General features: G+C 41.7%; 1 protein-coding gene across 2 annotated transcripts in view; it reads left to right on the top strand.

Annotated features, from left to right (window-relative positions):
• The window catches only part of PELI2 (pellino E3 ubiquitin protein ligase family member 2), a 90,055-nt gene extending 71,774 nt beyond the window's left edge, over positions 1–18,281 (top strand). For both annotated transcript variants that reach the window (XM_064461061.1, XM_064461062.1), the window contains exons 3-6: positions 215–316; positions 8,338–8,535; positions 9,209–9,397; positions 12,339–18,281. In XM_064461061.1, the coding sequence (XP_064317131.1) occupies positions 215–316; positions 8,338–8,535; positions 9,209–9,397; positions 12,339–12,905 (1,056 nt within the window). In that variant the 3' untranslated portion in view covers positions 12,906–18,281. The remainder of the gene's footprint in view (positions 1–214; positions 317–8,337; positions 8,536–9,208; positions 9,398–12,338) is intronic.
• The last annotated feature ends 571 nt before the right edge of the window (positions 18,282–18,852 follow it).

Here is an 18,852-nt window from a genome sequence, read left to right as displayed (position 1 = left end):
GGTATTGGGTACTTCTGAGCTAGCAGGTGCAGCTTGGGGTTTTCCATTAAAAACAAACAAAAAAGTCCTCTTGTATGTGTTTCCCCAGCCTTGTAATAAAATGTTACAATATACTGCTTTTCCTGATCACAGTAAAGGTGTATGTAGTGAAATGAATTTAATTATAATATTTATGTGGAAGCTGTGTATAATAGACATATTTTTTATTCAACAGGCGATCAGCTGTAAAGGTCAGCACAGCATCTCTTACACATTATCCAGAAACCAGACTGTTGTAGTGGAGTATACTCATGATAAAGATACAGACATGTTTCAGGTAAGACTCTATGCAATATATGCATTGCTTTTTAAAAACAACATATGGAATCACAGTTCTGCATTGTATTCTTCTGGGTGTTCGCTGTGATCTGTGGAATTTTTGTGGTTGAACCCAGTTGCTTTAATATGGGAGCATTGAAATTTTGCTTTGTCTGCTCTTCTCAAACCGGCGCCAGCATCTGTTAATTTCTGTTAATAAATAAAATTAATCTGTGCATTCACTGTGCTTTGCTTTTTCTGCAAGGACAGTGTAGCAACTGTACAAATAGTACTAGAAAGAAATGTGCTTATTCATGAACCCAGACAGAACACACAAGAATTCACCCCCCACCTTCCAGTTAATCAAGTGGCTGGTAAAAAAGAAAGTGGATAGTGGTAGGACATGGGGTGGGGAAGGAGGAAGATAAAAGGGAAGGTACGGAGGGGAGTATGGTGGCTGTGCACTGAAGGAAAGAAACTGGTCATAGAATGAGAGAGACAACTGTTCCTCAAGGGCGTACAAATGTATCAAACGGTGTAGGGGGCTGTGACAAGTTTCTCTAAGCTACCTTCTATCCAATAGGTTTTCACTCTCCCATGTATATGTTTGGTTTTTTGCATCATCTAACATTCTGCTAACCTAAGTTATTTTCTTGTGCAATGCTTATTTTTATACCTTAATAAGAGAACAGAAATTCAGTACAAACTTAAACCTCAAGCTCAGAGGAAAACAAACATGCACAACCTTTTCTGATGTAGACTAATTGGGTCTGTCTTGTGAGTGACCTCTGTAATTAGAGCATCTTATCGTGAATTTTTATCCCTCCTCATTCAGCCTTTCATATTTAGAAGGGTCAGTAGCTGAGTGTTGTTGACAGAAGAGGAAATGGCTCTGTCAAGATGAAAATGTTTCTGCTTCATGTGGCTCCTGGGTTTTGCTCTACATAAAACTGTTCCTTGTGTGACTTTGGAATGATTAGGTCCAAATAAGGATTGATTAAAAAACAGTCTTGTTCATGTGGTGCTGCATGAATAGGTAGTAGGAAAGGATCACGTAGCCAGAGTGAACTGAAATAAGTTTTTCTGCGTTAACTCTTAAGAGGAAAATGTAACCCATCCTTTTAGGTTACTGTGCGATACGTGTTTATCTCTGCAAGATGCTCTTGTGTCTTGAGTAGCTCCAGTGAAACTTTCTGTATGTAAATTTTGAAAAACCACTTTCAAAAGCTGGAATTTTTCCACTTGTGTACACTAAAAAATGAATAAAGAGGAGTTGCAGAACAGCTGCTTTTCTGGTCATATTGTGTAGACAGCACTTTTCTTGATTGCATAATACCCTAGTAGTAGTTACAGCTTTTACTTGGGGGGGGGATGTTGATAAAGAATTAGGTAGGCTGAGCTGCTTAGCTGTCACTCTAATGAAATCTAACAGCCAGAGGTGAGGAGATCCAGCATAGGCAAAGCAGTGCTCCACAGGCTGCAGTTCAAGTGACCCTTGTCTAAGGCAGTAGGTTAAGGGAGCTAATTAAGGATGCTTTGATCTAAAGCAGGGTTTTGGCTCAGTGAGGAATAGGCTGGTTAAGCACCGCATAGCCCAGCGAACAACGTATCTTCTCCTGCTCCCCTTCAGGATCCACTGAGGCTCGGTAGAGGAGGAATTTGCACAGGGTAGTACACTGAGGCAGCTCGGACTGCGCTGCCTGACCCAGAGACCTGCTGCATTTCTACAGCTGGCACTGGTGTGCACGTTTCTTACTGGTGCTTTACAAGCACAGATCATGCTTTCTCCTTCCAGCAGCTCTCGGGTGCCTGGTGAAATGTCCCAAAAGCCCTAATTTTGGCCCAGGTACTAATACACCTGTGATAAGAGGCTGCCTGTGGTTCAGGCAATTATCTGCCATACATTTGTAGTTACGTGACTGGTTTGGCTTGTAACAGGTCAAACTATCCCATCTTAATAACAATAAAACTTTTTGAGCTGAATCTTGTGTTGGTAGAGTGCCTCAGTCCTGGTGTCCCCTCAGATGACTAATGTGTCAGGGTTATGGCTTCCATATTGTTAAAATTCCTCTTTTCAGTGCAGTCTGTTTCTTCTGTCTCGATGTGTAGACTGTCATGCTGTGATGTGATCTTAGCTTCACTTCAAGCACTGTGTCCTGGTTCATGTTCCACACTCCATAGCTGTCTTCTGAGAATCCCACTGCAAGCATTGGCCTAGAGGGTCTGGTAGCCATGAGAATGGGAAAAGTAATAGTCTGGTAGACTGCAGCAATATTTTGCTGCTCAAGTGATGCCAGACAGCAGCTGAAGAGGTTGCCGTTATTTAGATAAGCCGTTAGGTTTTAATTATTCTCAGTAATCTGATTGTAGGCAGTCAGGGGAGTTACATGAGGGCTGTTTTCTGCTGCCCTGTGGTACATGATGGGAAATTGCACATTGTCTTTATTGATCCACAGAGTAAAACCTTACTGTTGATCAAGTAATGCTTGAATAGAGAGTCCTTGGAGTTTGCTGTTTCCTTTCAAATGTGTTTTCCTGGCTTTTGTAGAACACTGCCAAGGATGTGGAACCTGAAAAGGAAAAGATAATGCCTGGACAAGAAGATTATCTTGAGGCCCCTCCTTGAATGCTGATAACATGTATTATCTTGGGCAAATCACTTAGCGCCTTTTTTTTTTTTTAATCTCAATCTTCCCCTCTGTAAAATGGGATAGTAGCACTGCATGACCTCACTGAGGCAACCAGAGCAAGGAATGTGAGAAGCTTAGAATGGCAGGTGTTAGTAACACCTTAGTCAGTGGGATCTGAAATAGGGAAAAGGGACGGCAGAGGCCTTTGTTTTCTTGGTCACGGTACCGTTTATAACCTGTGAGGACTGAATCCATTGGGTTAGTGCTGATTTCCTCTGAAAATGAGGGAGATTCACAGTTTGTAAAAAAGCTGCCACCTTTTTCCTTCCTCCACTGAGATACTGTTGTCAGTCCTTCTCTTCAAAGAAAAATGTGAGAATGTTGGTGATTTGTTTCTGGAAAAACTGTAGAATACAAACTGGAGATTTTTTTGAAGATTGCAAACCCAGAAGAGCTTCTTGTTTTATGTTTTCCAAGGTTATAATCAAGCAGAAGCATGAGCAGACATTTATCAGAAGTGAGGCACACATGGAAAAATGTGGGGAGACTATACAAGGGGCAGTAAAGAAATTCAGAATGCATTGAAGAGCAGTGTTCAGGCTGTCTAAATTCTAATTTTCTTGACATTTTCCATAATAAAATGAAAATTACCATGTTTTTGTGCATATAACTTAAGAATTAATAAGTGGTTTAAATCCCCAGGCACATACTCTATCTCCCCTCCCCATGCAGACACACATCACTTGTTCACCACGCAGGTTATATGCACATTCAGTGGATGCATGATGAAGTTTCATATAGGAGTAGTCCTACTCCCTGTTCTACTAGCTCTTCTCTGAAGATAACATGAAGAGTTATTTACAAGTAAGCATACTCTTTTAAGTGTGTTGGATATTATTACTTAAAGCGATAACCAGGAATATTCTTGTTTCTTGAAAGCTGGAAACAATGCAGAAATGAGTGCTGTTGTCTTCCCTGCTTCCTTATATCCTGCTCAGTTACTTGACAAACATCTCCTGCTGGATCACTTTAACAAAATGGCTTCACAACCTCCTGCTACAGGGATTTGAAACCTGCAGGTGTCCAGCTGCTTTGGAAGGTTGTCCTGGGCATCTCGTATGTTTCTGTTCTTGATGTCCTGTACCTGGTTTTGGGAATAGGCTTCCCCCACCCCGCTGTACTTGTCCTGCTGTGTTGTGTGTGTGTTTTCTTGTTTTTTATTTCCTTAATGTAATTCTGTAGTGAAATTTGTGTGTGAATGCTACTATATAGCTTTGTCTTAGTGGCATACAGATTAGATTTCTTCATGTAATAACAAAAAGAATGTACTAACCTGTTCCGTCTGGCATCTACCAAAGCCTATATGCTGCAGCATCTATATGCAGCTAAAATTAAGATTTTTTTTTCAGAGTTTAGTAACCATTCTGTTGATTGTGCAGCAATTGGAGTGGAACCTGTCCCTTTGTGGTTTGATTGGATGAGAATGGGTTGATTATACCTGTTTGTACCACTACAAGGAAACAGAATGTGTAGCCAGTACCCTAAATAACTACAAGTTTATACAAGAATCAGGTACATTCAATATGAAGAATTTATATTCCCCCCCCCCCCCCCCCCCGAAGAACAGGCCTTCAGAAGATGAATGGTCCAATTCTCCCTATCATCAGAGTGAAATTCTGTTGAAGTCCAAGAATCTGCAGTTATTACATTATCTGCTGGCAGGTTATCTGGTTTTGTGTTGTCTCAGGAGTGAGCATTTTTAATGGCACTTCTCTGATTGACGGTAGACACTAGCAAATTGATTGACTGCCTGGCTTTTACACAGCTTTAACAATAACCTATAGTGTAGACAGCAGAAGCTGTCTTATGCATCAGTTGGAAGATTTATGGTTTGTTATTAAGTAACTTAGTAACTTAGGGAACTAATATTGAGTATGACACGGTTAACAAGAAAAGTCCCAAAATATAGCCTAAAATTATTAAAAAGAAGAGTCTTCTGTGCTGTAGAGGAAAATGGAAGAAAAATGACTAATAAAGTAGCTTTGAATAATGGAGCTAGGTCTGTAGTGACTGCAGCCTGACTGCAACATCACATAAGCTAAAAGTTTTGGTGGGTAAGTGTTGGTAGCATCAAGTTCTTCATTTATTCCCATGGGGCTTTTCTGATGATCTTGAACACAAAATTTCAAATTGATATGGAGCATGAAGAAATTGCCGTTTTTTGAAGGGCACTTCTTAAAATAACTTCTAGTGTCGCAATGTAGCGTGATACCTGGGATGACTCTCTGGAAGGCTTTTTCAAGGGTGGGGACACATGACCAAAAGAAAAACAAACACTTAAAATATTGGACATTGTATAGACTTACTTGTGACACAAATGAGATATATAAATAAAGTAATTACTTTGCTTAAAATACTACACATCATTTCAGAGGTTTTAAAAAAACACATAAGTTTTGTATATAGACTTTAATGCTTATATCCAATCATATTTGGATTTCGTGTTGACTGATGGGAATGATGTGAGGAAGACCAGAAGCAAGCACTTGAATGTTTTGTCATCCTTTAAGGGAAAAAAAGGCAGGTTTTTCTCTAATTGCGTCTATAAAGCTTTGAGAGACTAATCTGTTTGAGAGACTGCAACAGGCAAAAACTCATTATGAACAAATTAATTTCACGTTCATTATTGATTATCCTTTTAAGAGACTTCACATACAGATAGATAATAGTCACAAGTTATGAATAAGCTTCCTGCTGCTGGCTGGTGCTGAGTCTTAGCAGGAATTGCACTGGATGGGAAATAGAAGCCTGTTAGAAATAATCCTCTAATAAGAATAAAGCTTTAAGTTTTAGCTTAAACAAGTCAAATTATATAAATTAGAAATGTCCCATATTAAACAATTTCTAAGCTCTGTCTTGGGTATTCTAGTAGTCACTTTCTGTAAAAAATCAAAGTGCATACTTTCGGCCTTTTGGTATTTCCTTGGTGCTTCTGCGGTAAGCTCATCACATGTTATGCTGTCGTGGTTTAGCGGCAGCTCAGCCCCACACAGTCGCTCCCTCGCTCCCCACCGGTAGATGGGGGAGAGAATCAGAAGGGTAACGCTCGTGGGTTGGGATAAGAACAGTTTAATAATTAAAATTAAAAGAAGCAACAGTAGAAATGCAATGTAAAGGAGCACAACGAGAGGCGCAAAGCCCCGGGGGAGGGGGAAGGGAGGGGAGAGGGGGAACGAACCGCCGAAACAAACCGCCCGCGCCGCAGCCGCTCGCCGCTCACCGCCCGCCGACCCGACGCCGCGCCGCCTCCGCACCGCCACTGCCCCCCCCAATATATTGGTCATGGTGTCACATGGTATGGGATGAACCTGCCATTGGCCAGTCGGGGTCAGCCGTCCCCACCATGGCCCTGCCCCTCCCAGCCCCCCCCGCCACGTGGCAGAGCGCGGGAAGCTGGAAAGGTAGCCGACCCCCACAGTGAGGAGAATTAACCCCTTCTCAGCCAACACCAGCACATATGCTCACACTGAGACCCAGGATATGGAGAAGGGAACTGGATGCGTCACTTAGGACATGAATGTGGACACATGTTTAACACTGCAAGTGGAACTGGAAGCAGAAGAGAATTATGGGAGAGATCCCTGTACTTGTTGCTGTTGGTTCAGTTGTGACGAGGGTTAAGTGTTGATAATATCACTTCTCTTAACTCTTGAATAACATTTCTTTACAGCTAATTTAGTTTGCAGAGATGTTTGTTAATGATGGAACCATACGTGTCTTCCCATAGCTGGCTTTGAAGAACAAGAATCTAAGCCGGATGTAACTTCTGGGGGGGGCGAGGTCACGTTTAGTGGGAAGGTTATTTTATATAAATGTAGATTCCTGATATTGAAGGTAGTTTCATGTGAAGAATATTCTTAATTTTCTTGTTTTGATCACGAGGTGTCTATAAAATTAATATTCTGTTCCACTCCTTGTTCCTCAGCTCCACTTTCCCAGTTATACTCCAAGTTGTTGTAACACATTTGCCTGTAGAAGTATTGATAAAGTCTCACTGTATGTTTGGTTGTCAGTCAGATCCCTCTGTCCATTTTGTAATGAAGGTTTCTATTCCAGATGCCTAGATGTCTCCAAGTTTAGAATCAAAATTCACAGATGATAAGGAAAATATTCTTGTCTACTGATCAGCTGTGGTTTGTTTCTGCTGAAGACAGTTTTTTTTCTTTAGTCATACACATGCATGATTAGGAATAAATTTAATAATATTGTGGGTTTTACCTGAAAACTCTTCTATTCTGGAACTACAAACTCTGAAAACATGAAGGTGTGTAGCTTTTTATTATAATGTATCAAAATAGCCATGTTCTGGGTCTAAAAAATGTCCTTTATTTACATGGCAAATTAACTTGGAACTAGATATGTGAATAAAACTTGTCATTTCAAGCTAGCATTTTCTTAATTGGCAGAATATAGTGGTAAGTAATTTGCTGTGGTTGGATTATGAAATACCAAGGTGATAGTACTTGCATGCTGTTGGCAATACTCTAGCAAACAATTCATTGCAGCCGTGTTGGGCAAGCATGTACATCAGTTGTAGCAAGTGAAAATTTGTCTTGCCACATCAGTGATGATGTTGTGGTTTAACCCCAGCCGGCAGCTCAGCCCCATCCAGCCACTCACTCGCTCCCTGCAGTGGGATGGGGGAGAACAGGAAGGGTAGAAGTGAGAAAACTCGGGGGTTGAGATAAAGACAGTTTAACAGGGAAAAGAAAAGCTGCGTGCAGAAGCAAAGCAAAACAAGGAATTCGTTCACCCCTTCCCCTGGGCAGGCGGGTGTTCAGCCATCCCCAGGAAAGCAGGGCTCCGTCACACGTAGTGGTGACTTGGGAAGACAAACGCCATCGCTCCAATGGTCCCCCGCCTTTCCCTCTTCTTCCCCCAGCTCTATACGCTGAGCATGACGCCGTACGGTGTGGGACATCCCTGGGGTCAGCTGGGGTCAGCTGTCCCAGCTGTGTCCCCTCCCAAACCCTTGTGCCCCCCCAGCCCCTCACTGGTGGGGTGGGATGAGGGGCGGAAAAGGCCTTGGCTCTGTGCAAGCCCTGCTCAGCAGCAACTAAAACATCTCTGTGTCATCAAGGCTGTTTCCAGCACAAATCCAAAACACAGTCCCATACTAGCTACTGTGGAGAAAATTAACTGTGCCCCAGCCAAAGCCAGTGCAGATCTACTTGTGCCTAGGACAAATGTGAAAAATACAGATTAGTCTCTGGTTGTATCTTGCCATCCAAAAATTCAGTAGATGATAGTTTACTGATGTCATCAACATTAACTTAGCAAAATTGTGTCCATAATGCTTGATATTTCTATGGCTCTTTCTAATTATACCATTATCTTAATTTTTTTGCAGGTTGGGAGGTCAACAGAAAGCCCCATAGACTTTGTAGTAACAGATACGATTTCTGGAAGTCAAAATAATGATGAAACCCAGATTACGCAAAGCACCATATCCCGGTTTGCATGCAGGATTGTTTGTGACAGAAGCCCACCATACACAGCAAGGATATTTGCAGCTGGATTTGACTCTTCTAAAAATATATTTCTTGGTGTAAGTACTACTGATGATTGTTATGTACGAGCAAGTTCTGTTTTTCATTCTCTGTTATTTTCAAGCCCCCAAATTCCCTTTTACTAGTTGATAACTTATGCTGTTGTTAGACTTTATTACTCCAGTGCCCCAGCTGCAGTGTTAAGTAGAAACTGCAATTTTACGTGCCAGACTTACTACCACCCTGGGCTCACAGTCATAATTGTATTTAACAATGAAGCTCTACTTTAGTAACTGTTAGTGGATTTTCTTTAGGTTTGTTTGATATTTCTTGATACTCACTGTGAATAAGCCGCTGTCGCAGTTCTGAGCGCTGAGCACCAAGGAGCGCATCAGCTGCGTTGTGGAAAAGGATGTGCCCACTGCAGTGGTATTCCATTATGGTAGTTAGGAGTATGCTACTGACCTTTGAGGCCTTAACTCTTACCTGACTTGCAGTCAGAGGCACTCAACTGAGTTAAAAATAATAATACTTAAGATAGATGCTACCATTCTGACACAAGGTAGTCTTAAAAACGCCTGTTTTTTTTAAAGTAAGTCTAAGTCTAAACACTGCTGGCTGGTGAAGAAATATTGAGTTTTAGACAGTGCTAGTAGAACTTCAGTTTGTAAAACTTTAGTCCATAAACTTTTAGACAAACTCTTTCTTTCCTGGGGTGGTTGTCACATGCAGGAAAAAGCAGCAAAGTGGAAAAATCCTGATGGCCACATGGATGGATTGACAACTAATGGGGTGCTGGTCATGCATCCAAAGGGAGGGTTCACTGAGGAATCTAAACCTGGAGTTTGGCGGGAAATCTCAGTCTGTGGTGATGTGTACACTCTGCGGGAAACCAGATCGGCTCAACAAAGGGGGAAGCTGGTAAGTTGAAAGTAACTGGTAATTAAAACCAAACAAGGGGTACTTGTTTTCCTGGCTTTGAACAGAGGCAGTCATAGGGTGACTGCAGAGTAATGCCGTTGTCCCTGGGTAGTAGGCACTGAAATAGTCTAAGTAGGTGTGTGTTAGAGCAGATTCTGCATTGCTATTCTGTTTCTGCTTATACAGGAGAGCACTAAGTTTTCTGCTAATGTCGCTTCTCCAACTGATACAGCACAGAGTGTAAAAGCTAAATAAACACTGCTCTTGAATCTCCATCTCTGAAACGTTCTCCTGGGACATGGGGACACCTGGAAGTTACTGCATGGGGAGCTGTCTTTTGCAGTACTATCTTAAAAGGAAGAGTCCACTTGCATGCAAAACAAGCTTGGATAATGCAGCTTCTGTTTGATTTACCTGCTGCTAGGAAGATAAGAGAAGCCCTGCTAAGTGTATTCCTGTTTCATCCCATGAAGCAGGATGGGCTTTGCCTTTTACCAAAAGTGAGATTTCAGCTGCCACAGGGACCTGTGGCATGCATAGTCAGGAGAGAGGTTCCCATGAAAGAATGTGTCCACTTCTCCATAGAAGATGGAAGGGAATTCACATAGCTCGCTCATTCTTTCCCCCTCCCAAGGTTTGTGGAGCCTAGGAAGGAGAATGCCACCATCACTCTTCCTTCTTCCTCTTGGCCCTCAAAGAAAAAAAAAAACAACAGTCAAACACCACCATGTAGAAGTAGTCCAGCGAAGTACAGGGACAGCCATGTTCCCACTCAGGCAGATGCGCCTTCCCAGAAGTCCGCTTTGTCTCTGGGTAGGTTAGATGCTGTGCTGCCTGCAGAGCTGGAAAAGCCTTTGTGGTTCACTCCTGCTCTTTGTTAGGATTCGGGATGTGAGAGGATGTTTGGGGGCATCCTTTGGCAATTGAAGATGCCCCATCACCTTTATCACCCAGCTGCTAGAATTTAAAGACTGAGAAAGGGTGTGTGCCTAGAGGGGGGATTATCCTTCTCCATGCAGAAGTTGCTTTGCTTGCAGCTACCTTGGGTTCCCAGTAGCTTGATGGTGTAACAGAGGTATCCCACACACTCGTACTGAACTGACTTTCCAGCTTTGCCATTGGCTTTGCAGAATACTGGCTCCTTAAAGGAGTTAGGAAAATGGAGTTTGAATATTTTGTTCTGCTTTCGGTAGACAGCCTGCAGTACATAAATTGCTTTGTCACTTCAATGGTGGCAGGCAAACATCGCCTTGGGGACTGGGACAAATGATGTTGCAATTGTGCCCTTTGTACCTGGTTAGCAAAACACCTTTTTAGTGCTGTTGAAGCAAGGCAGTACTACAACAAATAGATTCCCTTCTCTGCATCCAAAATGACTCAAATTCTTATTTAAATAAAATTACATGACACGCTGGTATTGATGTGATCCATATTCCTTGATTTGGTTCATAAAGCCAAATGCACACTGTATAATTAATTGAACACGCTGCATATGAGGAAGCTTTTGCTTTGCTGTTTGTAAAGGAATTATCTGAAAAGTGCATCACATCAAGGCTTCTATCATCTCTACCTGACCCGCTGAATTTTTCTGCTGCAAGTACTTTACACTGGTGACCTTTTATCTGTAGTCTGTATTGCACCATCTAGGTGTTCTGTGCAAGGATGATCTACAGTTAATCTGTGAATTTAACCTGGATTAAAATGCAAATGCCAAATTGGTTGTCATTCATAGTATTCTTAGCAGACGCAATGATTTCATGTACTTAATGTCCAGGGAATTTGTTTTGCCCTAGTGGCATTTTCTACACACTTTCTATGTATAAAGCCAGGCAGTAGGTCTGTTTCTCCTCTTTCATTCCATAAAGAACCTTTTGAATATCTATTTATCACTACTGGACTGGTAGCAATAGCACAAATTGCTTGTATGTTTGTGATATTAAAGAATATTTCAGCAAAGTAGAAAGTTTTTTTGGCATAATTCCTTGAAAATATTGTAAGTACCTGCTTTTAGTCAGATCAGAGAAGCCTTTAGGCAGCGCACGCTGGGGCTGTATTTGCATGGGGTACCTCATCAAATAAAGAACCTAACCTAGTCGGGGTGGTTAATTGTTCGGAAGTTGAGCCTGTGTGGCTTCAGTTGCAGAACTTGTCACTTGAGAAATGCAACTGGTAATTCACTCTGCTGTAATGATAATCTGTGCAAATCCGTGTGTGTGTAGCTAGTATTGCGTTCACCATTTATCCTTCATGCATCTGTGGAAGAGTCTCACTGTTGATGAGGTACACTGTGGGAGTTCATGCTTCTGCGAAATGCTTTACACTTGCCGCAAGCCAAAACCAATGGTATCTGAGTGGCAGGACAGCTGGTCTGTCCTGGGTGGCAGTTTTTAGTCCAAAAAGGATCTTTTGCTGCGGGAGCAGCCTCTGCCAGTCTACATGGGCAAAGAACTCCAGGGGAGCAATCTGTTAACACCGCCCTTAGGGAATGGCAAGTTTCCTCTTCAGTCTATCATGACTTACCTTCAGCATGACAAAGGCACACAGAGAATCAATATTAGAGAGGAAAAAGTAGCATGCTGAGAGGCAGGGTGTATTTGTGAAGAAGTTGGTGATTACTAATGTAATAACTTTCCCAGAGAATTACAGGCAGGAAGACCGTGTATATTAATTAGTATTGCCATAGCATGTAACAGTTGCAAATGTAGGGCCTCCTGTACAAGCGTGGAATAAGAGACCAATGCTTGTTATAATATTAAACATAGGATAAGAGACAAGAGAGGGTTTCAGACAAATGGGGGGCCTGAAGGAAACCAATAAGACAAAATTAGGAAGCATGGTAGGGAGGGTAGCGATTTGGTGAGAAAGACATGTTTACAGAACTAACTCATTTGTCTGTAAAAGCTCTCAGGCTGAACTGCTTATCCTTGTGTTCTACCACTAGGTAGAAAATGAGACCAACATCCTACAAGATGGCTCTCTCATTGACCTGTGTGGAGCCACCCTTCTGTGGAGAACGGCAGATGGACTGTTTCACACTCCAACTCAGAAACACATTGAAGCTCTGCGACAGGAGATAAACGCTGCTAGACCACAGTGTCCTGTTGGGTTAAACACTTTAGCATTTCCCAGCATCAACCGTAAAGATGTGGTAGAAGAGAAGCAGCCTTGGGCGTACCTCAGCTGTGGTCATGTTCACGGCTATCACAACTGGGGACATCGCAGTGACACAGAAGCCAACGAGCGGGAGTGCCCTATGTGCAGAACCATTGGCCCCTATGTGCCTCTCTGGCTTGGTTGTGAAGCGGGCTTTTATGTGGATGCTGGTCCTCCAACTCATGCTTTCACCCCTTGTGGACATGTGTGCTCTGAGAAATCTGCAAAATACTGGTCTCAAATCCCACTGCCTCATGGTACTCATGCATTTCATGCTGCCTGCCCTTTTTGTGCAACACAACTGTCTGGGGAACACAACTGCATCAAGCTAATTTTTCAGGGTCCAGTTGACTGATATCACTTTGCAATGACCACAATAACATTTTCTTTAACAATTTACTGTGAAGATTTTGCCACTAACTCTAGATTTTACCTTTTTCTATAATGTTATTAATAGGGTGGTAGAGTTGGGGATGGGGAACTGACAAGGAAATTGTTAGGGACTGTGATGGAATTGGGATACATTGATACCTGGAACTTGACAGATATCAGTGGTGTTGCATGCTCAAAAGCAGCATATTCATGAAGTCTTCTTGGTCAAATTGTAGTACATTTGTAATCCTTTTTATTAGTACCCTGAATCAGAAAAAAGGTGTCTTAATGATTTTTTTTAAGCTAAGATTTTTTTAATGGAAAGGTTTTTTCTTCTAAACTTTGACAAGCCTTTAAAACCTATTTTTCAAATCTAGAAAGAACATACAGAATGTAACTGTCTTTAATTTGCAATATAATTTAACTTGAACAGTTTCTCAAGGAGCTAATATAGAATGTGTGGACAACCATAGGTGAATGTTCACTAGACATAATTGGGTATGTAAGAGAAAAATTAGCTGCCGAAATTGTAGACTGTAACAGCTATTACAATATCTATTATAATATAACACAGCTGGCCAAAAAGGCATCAAGGATTACTTGAAACTGAGGAAATTCTGTTTCCATTGATTTCCTTTCAGTGTAGTAGATATCCACTGTTCATTATGTATGGTATATGGCTGATTTTTTTTTTCCTTTCTCCCCTCCCTCCCCTCCCCCGTTTAACCTGCATCTGGTTTACTTTTGTTACATACTTAGTTCTGGTTTTTAAGCCAAGGTTCTGTGTCTGTGTAGTCTGGCCTTTTTGTTTCTGCTTAACTTAGCTTGCCCTAACTGCTCCTTGCATGCCCAGGACCATTGGGTTAACTGAGATATAGTGAGCCTTTAAAAACTGCATTAATGAAGGGGTAGTGCCGCAGCAAGGCAGAAGGTTTAGGTACAACTTAAACAGAACTTATTTACATAGACCCGAATTCAGGAAAGCACTTAGCTCGTGTTTAAATATAAGCCCACGGATGGGACTGTTTAGATTCTCAAGTGCTTCAATGGATTGTGGTTATATGCTGTTATGTTTTGAAATTAAAAAAGTAATTAAAAATAAGTTATTTTTTTAAGCTCACTTACTAGTCAAAACGCTGTAAGGAGAGCATCGTTCCTAGTTCAGCTGAGTATTTTTATTCAGTTTTCAACTTGCTGCCATCTGTCACCTTTTTTGCAGACTGAGATGTGTTTGTATCCGGTTTTTTTCCAAATGTTTGCAAATCAAACAACATTCAAATGTAATCAGATATACGCACCAGGGTGGTACATCTGAAGTGGATCACTTGAAATTCCTGACTTAAGAGAGCTGATAAATGTTTACTATGGAAATAATTAAATCAGAATTTCATGAGAGGTACCCCACCCACTGTTAGTTTCATTACTTACAGAATGATAACTCTTTGATTTGTTGGGGGGGTTTTTTCTTCTCTTGCTTTCTGTGCTCTTGGTATCTGAGGTATCAATCTATCCAGGTTTTAAAAAAAGAAAAAAAATTTGGGAGAAAATAATAACATCTCTAGATGAAATCGATCATTCAAGCTCAGTTCTGTTTAATCAACTATAGCTTTTTGCTATATTTTTTCCCTTTGTATAAATATATAATTTATATGATTTTAATATATTCTGTATATATATACTTGAATTGGCCTGTTCATATTTTGGTTGTAAAATTGTTTTATAGTTAACCTTATAAACATTTTATGTGTCCCTTGCCAATGGTGACGGGACGTACTTTGTCTGCTGCTGGTTTTAATATAATTTTTTGCTGTAAAAATGTCCAGCATTTTAATAATTTTAAAATAGCTTTAATGTTCTTTTTACGCTTTTGCTGTTTAAAACAAAAAAATTTCTGCAGCATTTTCTCTAAAAAATCCCAAACTGTACAGCTTTTGTCCCACTCAGTGATTGGAAATAGGATGAATCTTGTTAACGTAAAACTGTATGCTTCCTCCTAGTGCCTTTGCAATGAGATCCTCTTGTGATTCCGTATTCCAAGTCCTTACTCCCACAAGACAAGCTTGTGGCTAATCTTCATTGAGAACGGCAGCCCAACCAGTCTGGGGAGAAACGCCTTTGGCCTTCAATTCCTTGCCATGGTTTCCATCATAAACATGAAGGTGCCTCTTCCTTGTTTAATTCAGTACAAGTTCCTCAGGTCCCATACGCATACTGCAGCATTATTTCTATTTAGTAAATACCTCATCTGTGAGAGGCAGTCTCACCTCCACCTCCTTCGTAGTGGACTCTGTGAAATACTTAACTTTGTTTCTCACAAGAGATGCTATGGAAACACACTCCCAGGGAATGTTCCCTGTCACATTACGGCTGTGAGCTGTGTGTTAAGGCTGGTGGCCAGAGGTCTTGAGTGCTGTGTACGGCAGCTTCGCAGGTCTGGGTGGCAACTGCTTTACTGAGCTGAGCTGATCAGGGCATGTGTGCCTAGTGTCCCTCTGAGCGTAAACGGATTGGGAGCACGCAGGTTCCCAGGCATCTCCGTTACTGAGCTGCTTTACTTCCTTCCTTCACTGTTGCAGCTCAATTGCTGCTTTACAGCTTCGTGTAGCTACACCCTGTGCAAAGTGAATGTACAGCGTTAGAGGAATCCTCACTGGAAGCACTAGCACACCATCATCTGCATGGGTGTGTTTGGCTTGCACAAAGTGGAAGACCAGCTAATGGCTTGTATCCAAGGGAAGTGTCCGTTTGAAAAGACTGTGTTTTGAGCAAGGCTTTTGTTTCTTTCACTGTCAGCAATTCTGTATAAGACAAGAAATACTGCAGGAAGGAAAACTCTCCTCTTATCTGGGAAACAAACTTCCACAGTTCCTTCGCATGGATCTAGCTACTTTGCCATTAATCAGTATTCAAATCTAGGGCGAGTCCCACAGAGCTTCATTTACTGGGAAGGCAGAAGAGTTTGTAGCATTATTTATCCCAAACACTACTGCCACATCTGCTGCTCTGATCAAACGATGGACCATGTGGCTGCTTAGCCCTTTTCTCCTTCCCTCATCTCAGTAAACACATACCTTCACTGTCTGGTAACTCGGTAGGGGAAAGTTTTTTCTGGATAAGTAAGACCGGTTCTGTTTGGAGTGAGTAAATTTAAGAAGCACCCTCAAACTTTGTTTTGAAAGTTTATTTCATGGTTTTAGCGTTATGATATTTCTTGCATAACATTTCAAATGCTGGCGATGTATTCTGTAAGGATTTTTTTTCACCTGTTGCTGTTGATTCTATTTGAATGCTTCAAAACCGGATTTGACTGCATAACTTATAGCTAAAAGTATTTTTCTAGTCTGATGTTAAAAAAAAAAAAAAAGTCTGTCATATCCATGCATACTGGAGCTGTAACACTTTCTGTTTTCCTGGCAGCTTCTTTGATCGAGTGCTGAAGTCTTGATGACTGGGTGGTAAGCGTTGCTCTGATTTTAATCGTGGTCCAAGTTGTACAAAAGAGTTAGCATGATACTGTGCTTTAATCATGAGTTTTTTCAAGTGTGGTCACTTTGTGCCTCAGGGTACACTAATAGTACTGTACAGGTAGAGTAATTAAGGCAGTTTGTTTCTTTGTGAGGGTGGGAATGGGGCTCAGAAGAGACAAATGCCATTGTCGGGCTGGCTCCAGCAGGGACAGACCCACCTTGAAGTAAGGGCGTGCTGGGAACTGATCAGGAATGTGATTCTAGCTGTTCCCAGTGTCAGACCTGGTTTATGCTCTGAAAAGGATTCTCCTCAGTTTGTTAGGAAGCTCTGGGGTTTTATTGGCAGTTCCTCAAATTTGAGGGTTGTGCTCCAGAGCCCAACAGGGGAGCAGAGGTGCTGAGTGTAGCATAGCGAGAAACTGCAGTAGTCACTGAATAGGACTCCCTTATTTTTTAACCCCACACACCACCCAAAAGAAAGGGGGTTTGACTGGGTAACTCTCCCCTTGGTGCTTGTGCAGTAGCTGATTGCTTTGCCCACCATTTTTTTCATTCTTCTGGAAGTAGCAGCAAGCATCTCCAAGGCTGCCATGTTTCTCTTCATCCAGTGCATGGTCCTGAGACTTCTGGGGTCAGGGAACTGTTCGTAGTGATCCAGCCGTCAGGAGAACTGATGGAGGCATTTAAATGCATTTTTAGTGTGGTAGGAAAACTGACCTGGCTTGGCTCCTGCTCTTGCTTAAAGCTGCGCTGCAAAAATACGCTTTTGAAATGAGCTGTGCTTGTCTGTTCTTTGCAAAGGAGCGCTCTGTCACGGGTGGTTCAGCCTTGGCTTCCCCGAGGCTGTTAACGTGCCGCATTGGATGCGAAGTGGAATCGACAAGTAGAGGTGTTGATCGGAACAGGTAGGAGCAGAAGTCTGTTAGGTGCTTGAGCCAAATAGGTGAGGAGAGCCCAGCTAGTCTGTAGTACTCTGGCCAAGGTTTCCACCTTATTTGCTCAGTTTTTAGCCTCTTGTGAGTTCTTGGCTCCTCTCATTTTCTATTTATCCATGTAGTTGCAGCTAAACAAGTAAACATAGCTTGGAAAGAAAACAAACAAGGAAGAGGATTAAAAAGATTCCTTCAGGCTTGCTTATCTCTTCAAGGAAAATATCAATTGGAGTTGCAAATGTCTTTCACAGATTTTTCTCATTATTCTGATTTTTATAAGAGCTCTTCACACTTGGTGTTGTGAATTAAAAGGAAAAACTTAGAAGGTAAGGCTGGGTTTTTGGGGGGCAGGGGGTGGAGAGGGGGTAGTTTCTAGGATGAAGTCGCAGTAGTTCTGCAGGCCCTGTGCAAACCGTGTCCCACTGACAGCAGCAGACACGTCGGGCGTGAACAGTAGCATCAGCCTGGACAGGCTGTAAAGACAGAGCTTTACTTTCTGCGTTGATCAGAGTTTTAATTTATTGGCAGTGGAACAGAAATAGGAGTTGCTTGGACAACCAAACTACCGATGAGACCGGTGGCTGTCAAGAGTTCCTTCTAATGGGCTGAATTTATACTTTCCTGGGGGCAAACCAGTCTTCGAGCCCGCTGGAGCTCCCTTCCTTGAGTGTCCTGGTGATCAGGGATGGGTGTCGCTTTCCTCTAGGACCGACTCCGTGATGGAGAGCCCCGGGAGGCTCCTTCGCGTGGCACAACCATAGGGAAAAGTCTCGTACGATGGAGAAGTGATGTTTACCTTTAAACAGTGATAGCTGTTAAAACTTCTGGGTATATTTGTAAAATTGGTCTTTTATGCACCGTGTGAAATGGACTGAAATTTCTTTGCTGTTGTACCTGTGGAAGTACAAGCCATTTTACAGGAAAGGAAAAAAGAAAAATTAAAATATTATCTCAGTATTGTCACTGACTCCTTCAGGTTTTTTCCCTGCTGGCTGGTTGTCAGCGTTTCACTTTGATTCGCAAAAACATATAAATAACTTCCAAAATAAACAGTTTCTCTTACTCTTTTATCCCCTTCCTTCTACTCCTCAACAAACAAAAACCTAAGCTTTTGAGGATTCTTAAGTATTCGAGGTAGTGGAGTGCATTCAGCTGTGAGTGCCCTGAAATTTCAGTTAATTCACCTCCCTGATTTTTAAATTGAACTGTTTGTTTTCAATGCCAACTGCCTTCTTGCGGTGTTAACATAATTGCTAAATAAAAGCAATTTCCAGGAATAATATGCTTTCTGACTCTTAAAATTAATTTCCATAATGGTAATTCAGCGTTCTGTTTGCATCCGTCCCTTTTTGTATTCAGTTCCTGTGAGTACATAAGCTTTTATTTTTTTTAAGTGAGCTAAAATTAATTGTCTTTTTTGGTAAGTAGTATTAAAAAGAAATGTTGGCGTGAGCATAGGAAAGGGAAATAAGGATATCTGCAACTTCCTGTCGATGTGGCCGTCTGCCAGCTGGCTATTGGGCTTCCTTGT

Source organism: Phalacrocorax carbo, chromosome 9 (genome assembly GCF_963921805.1).
Source record: "Phalacrocorax carbo chromosome 9, bPhaCar2.1, whole genome shotgun sequence".
NCBI classification, from domain to species: domain Eukaryota; kingdom Metazoa; phylum Chordata; class Aves; order Suliformes; family Phalacrocoracidae; genus Phalacrocorax; species Phalacrocorax carbo.
This window is presented reverse-complemented; position numbering and strand designations above follow the sequence as displayed.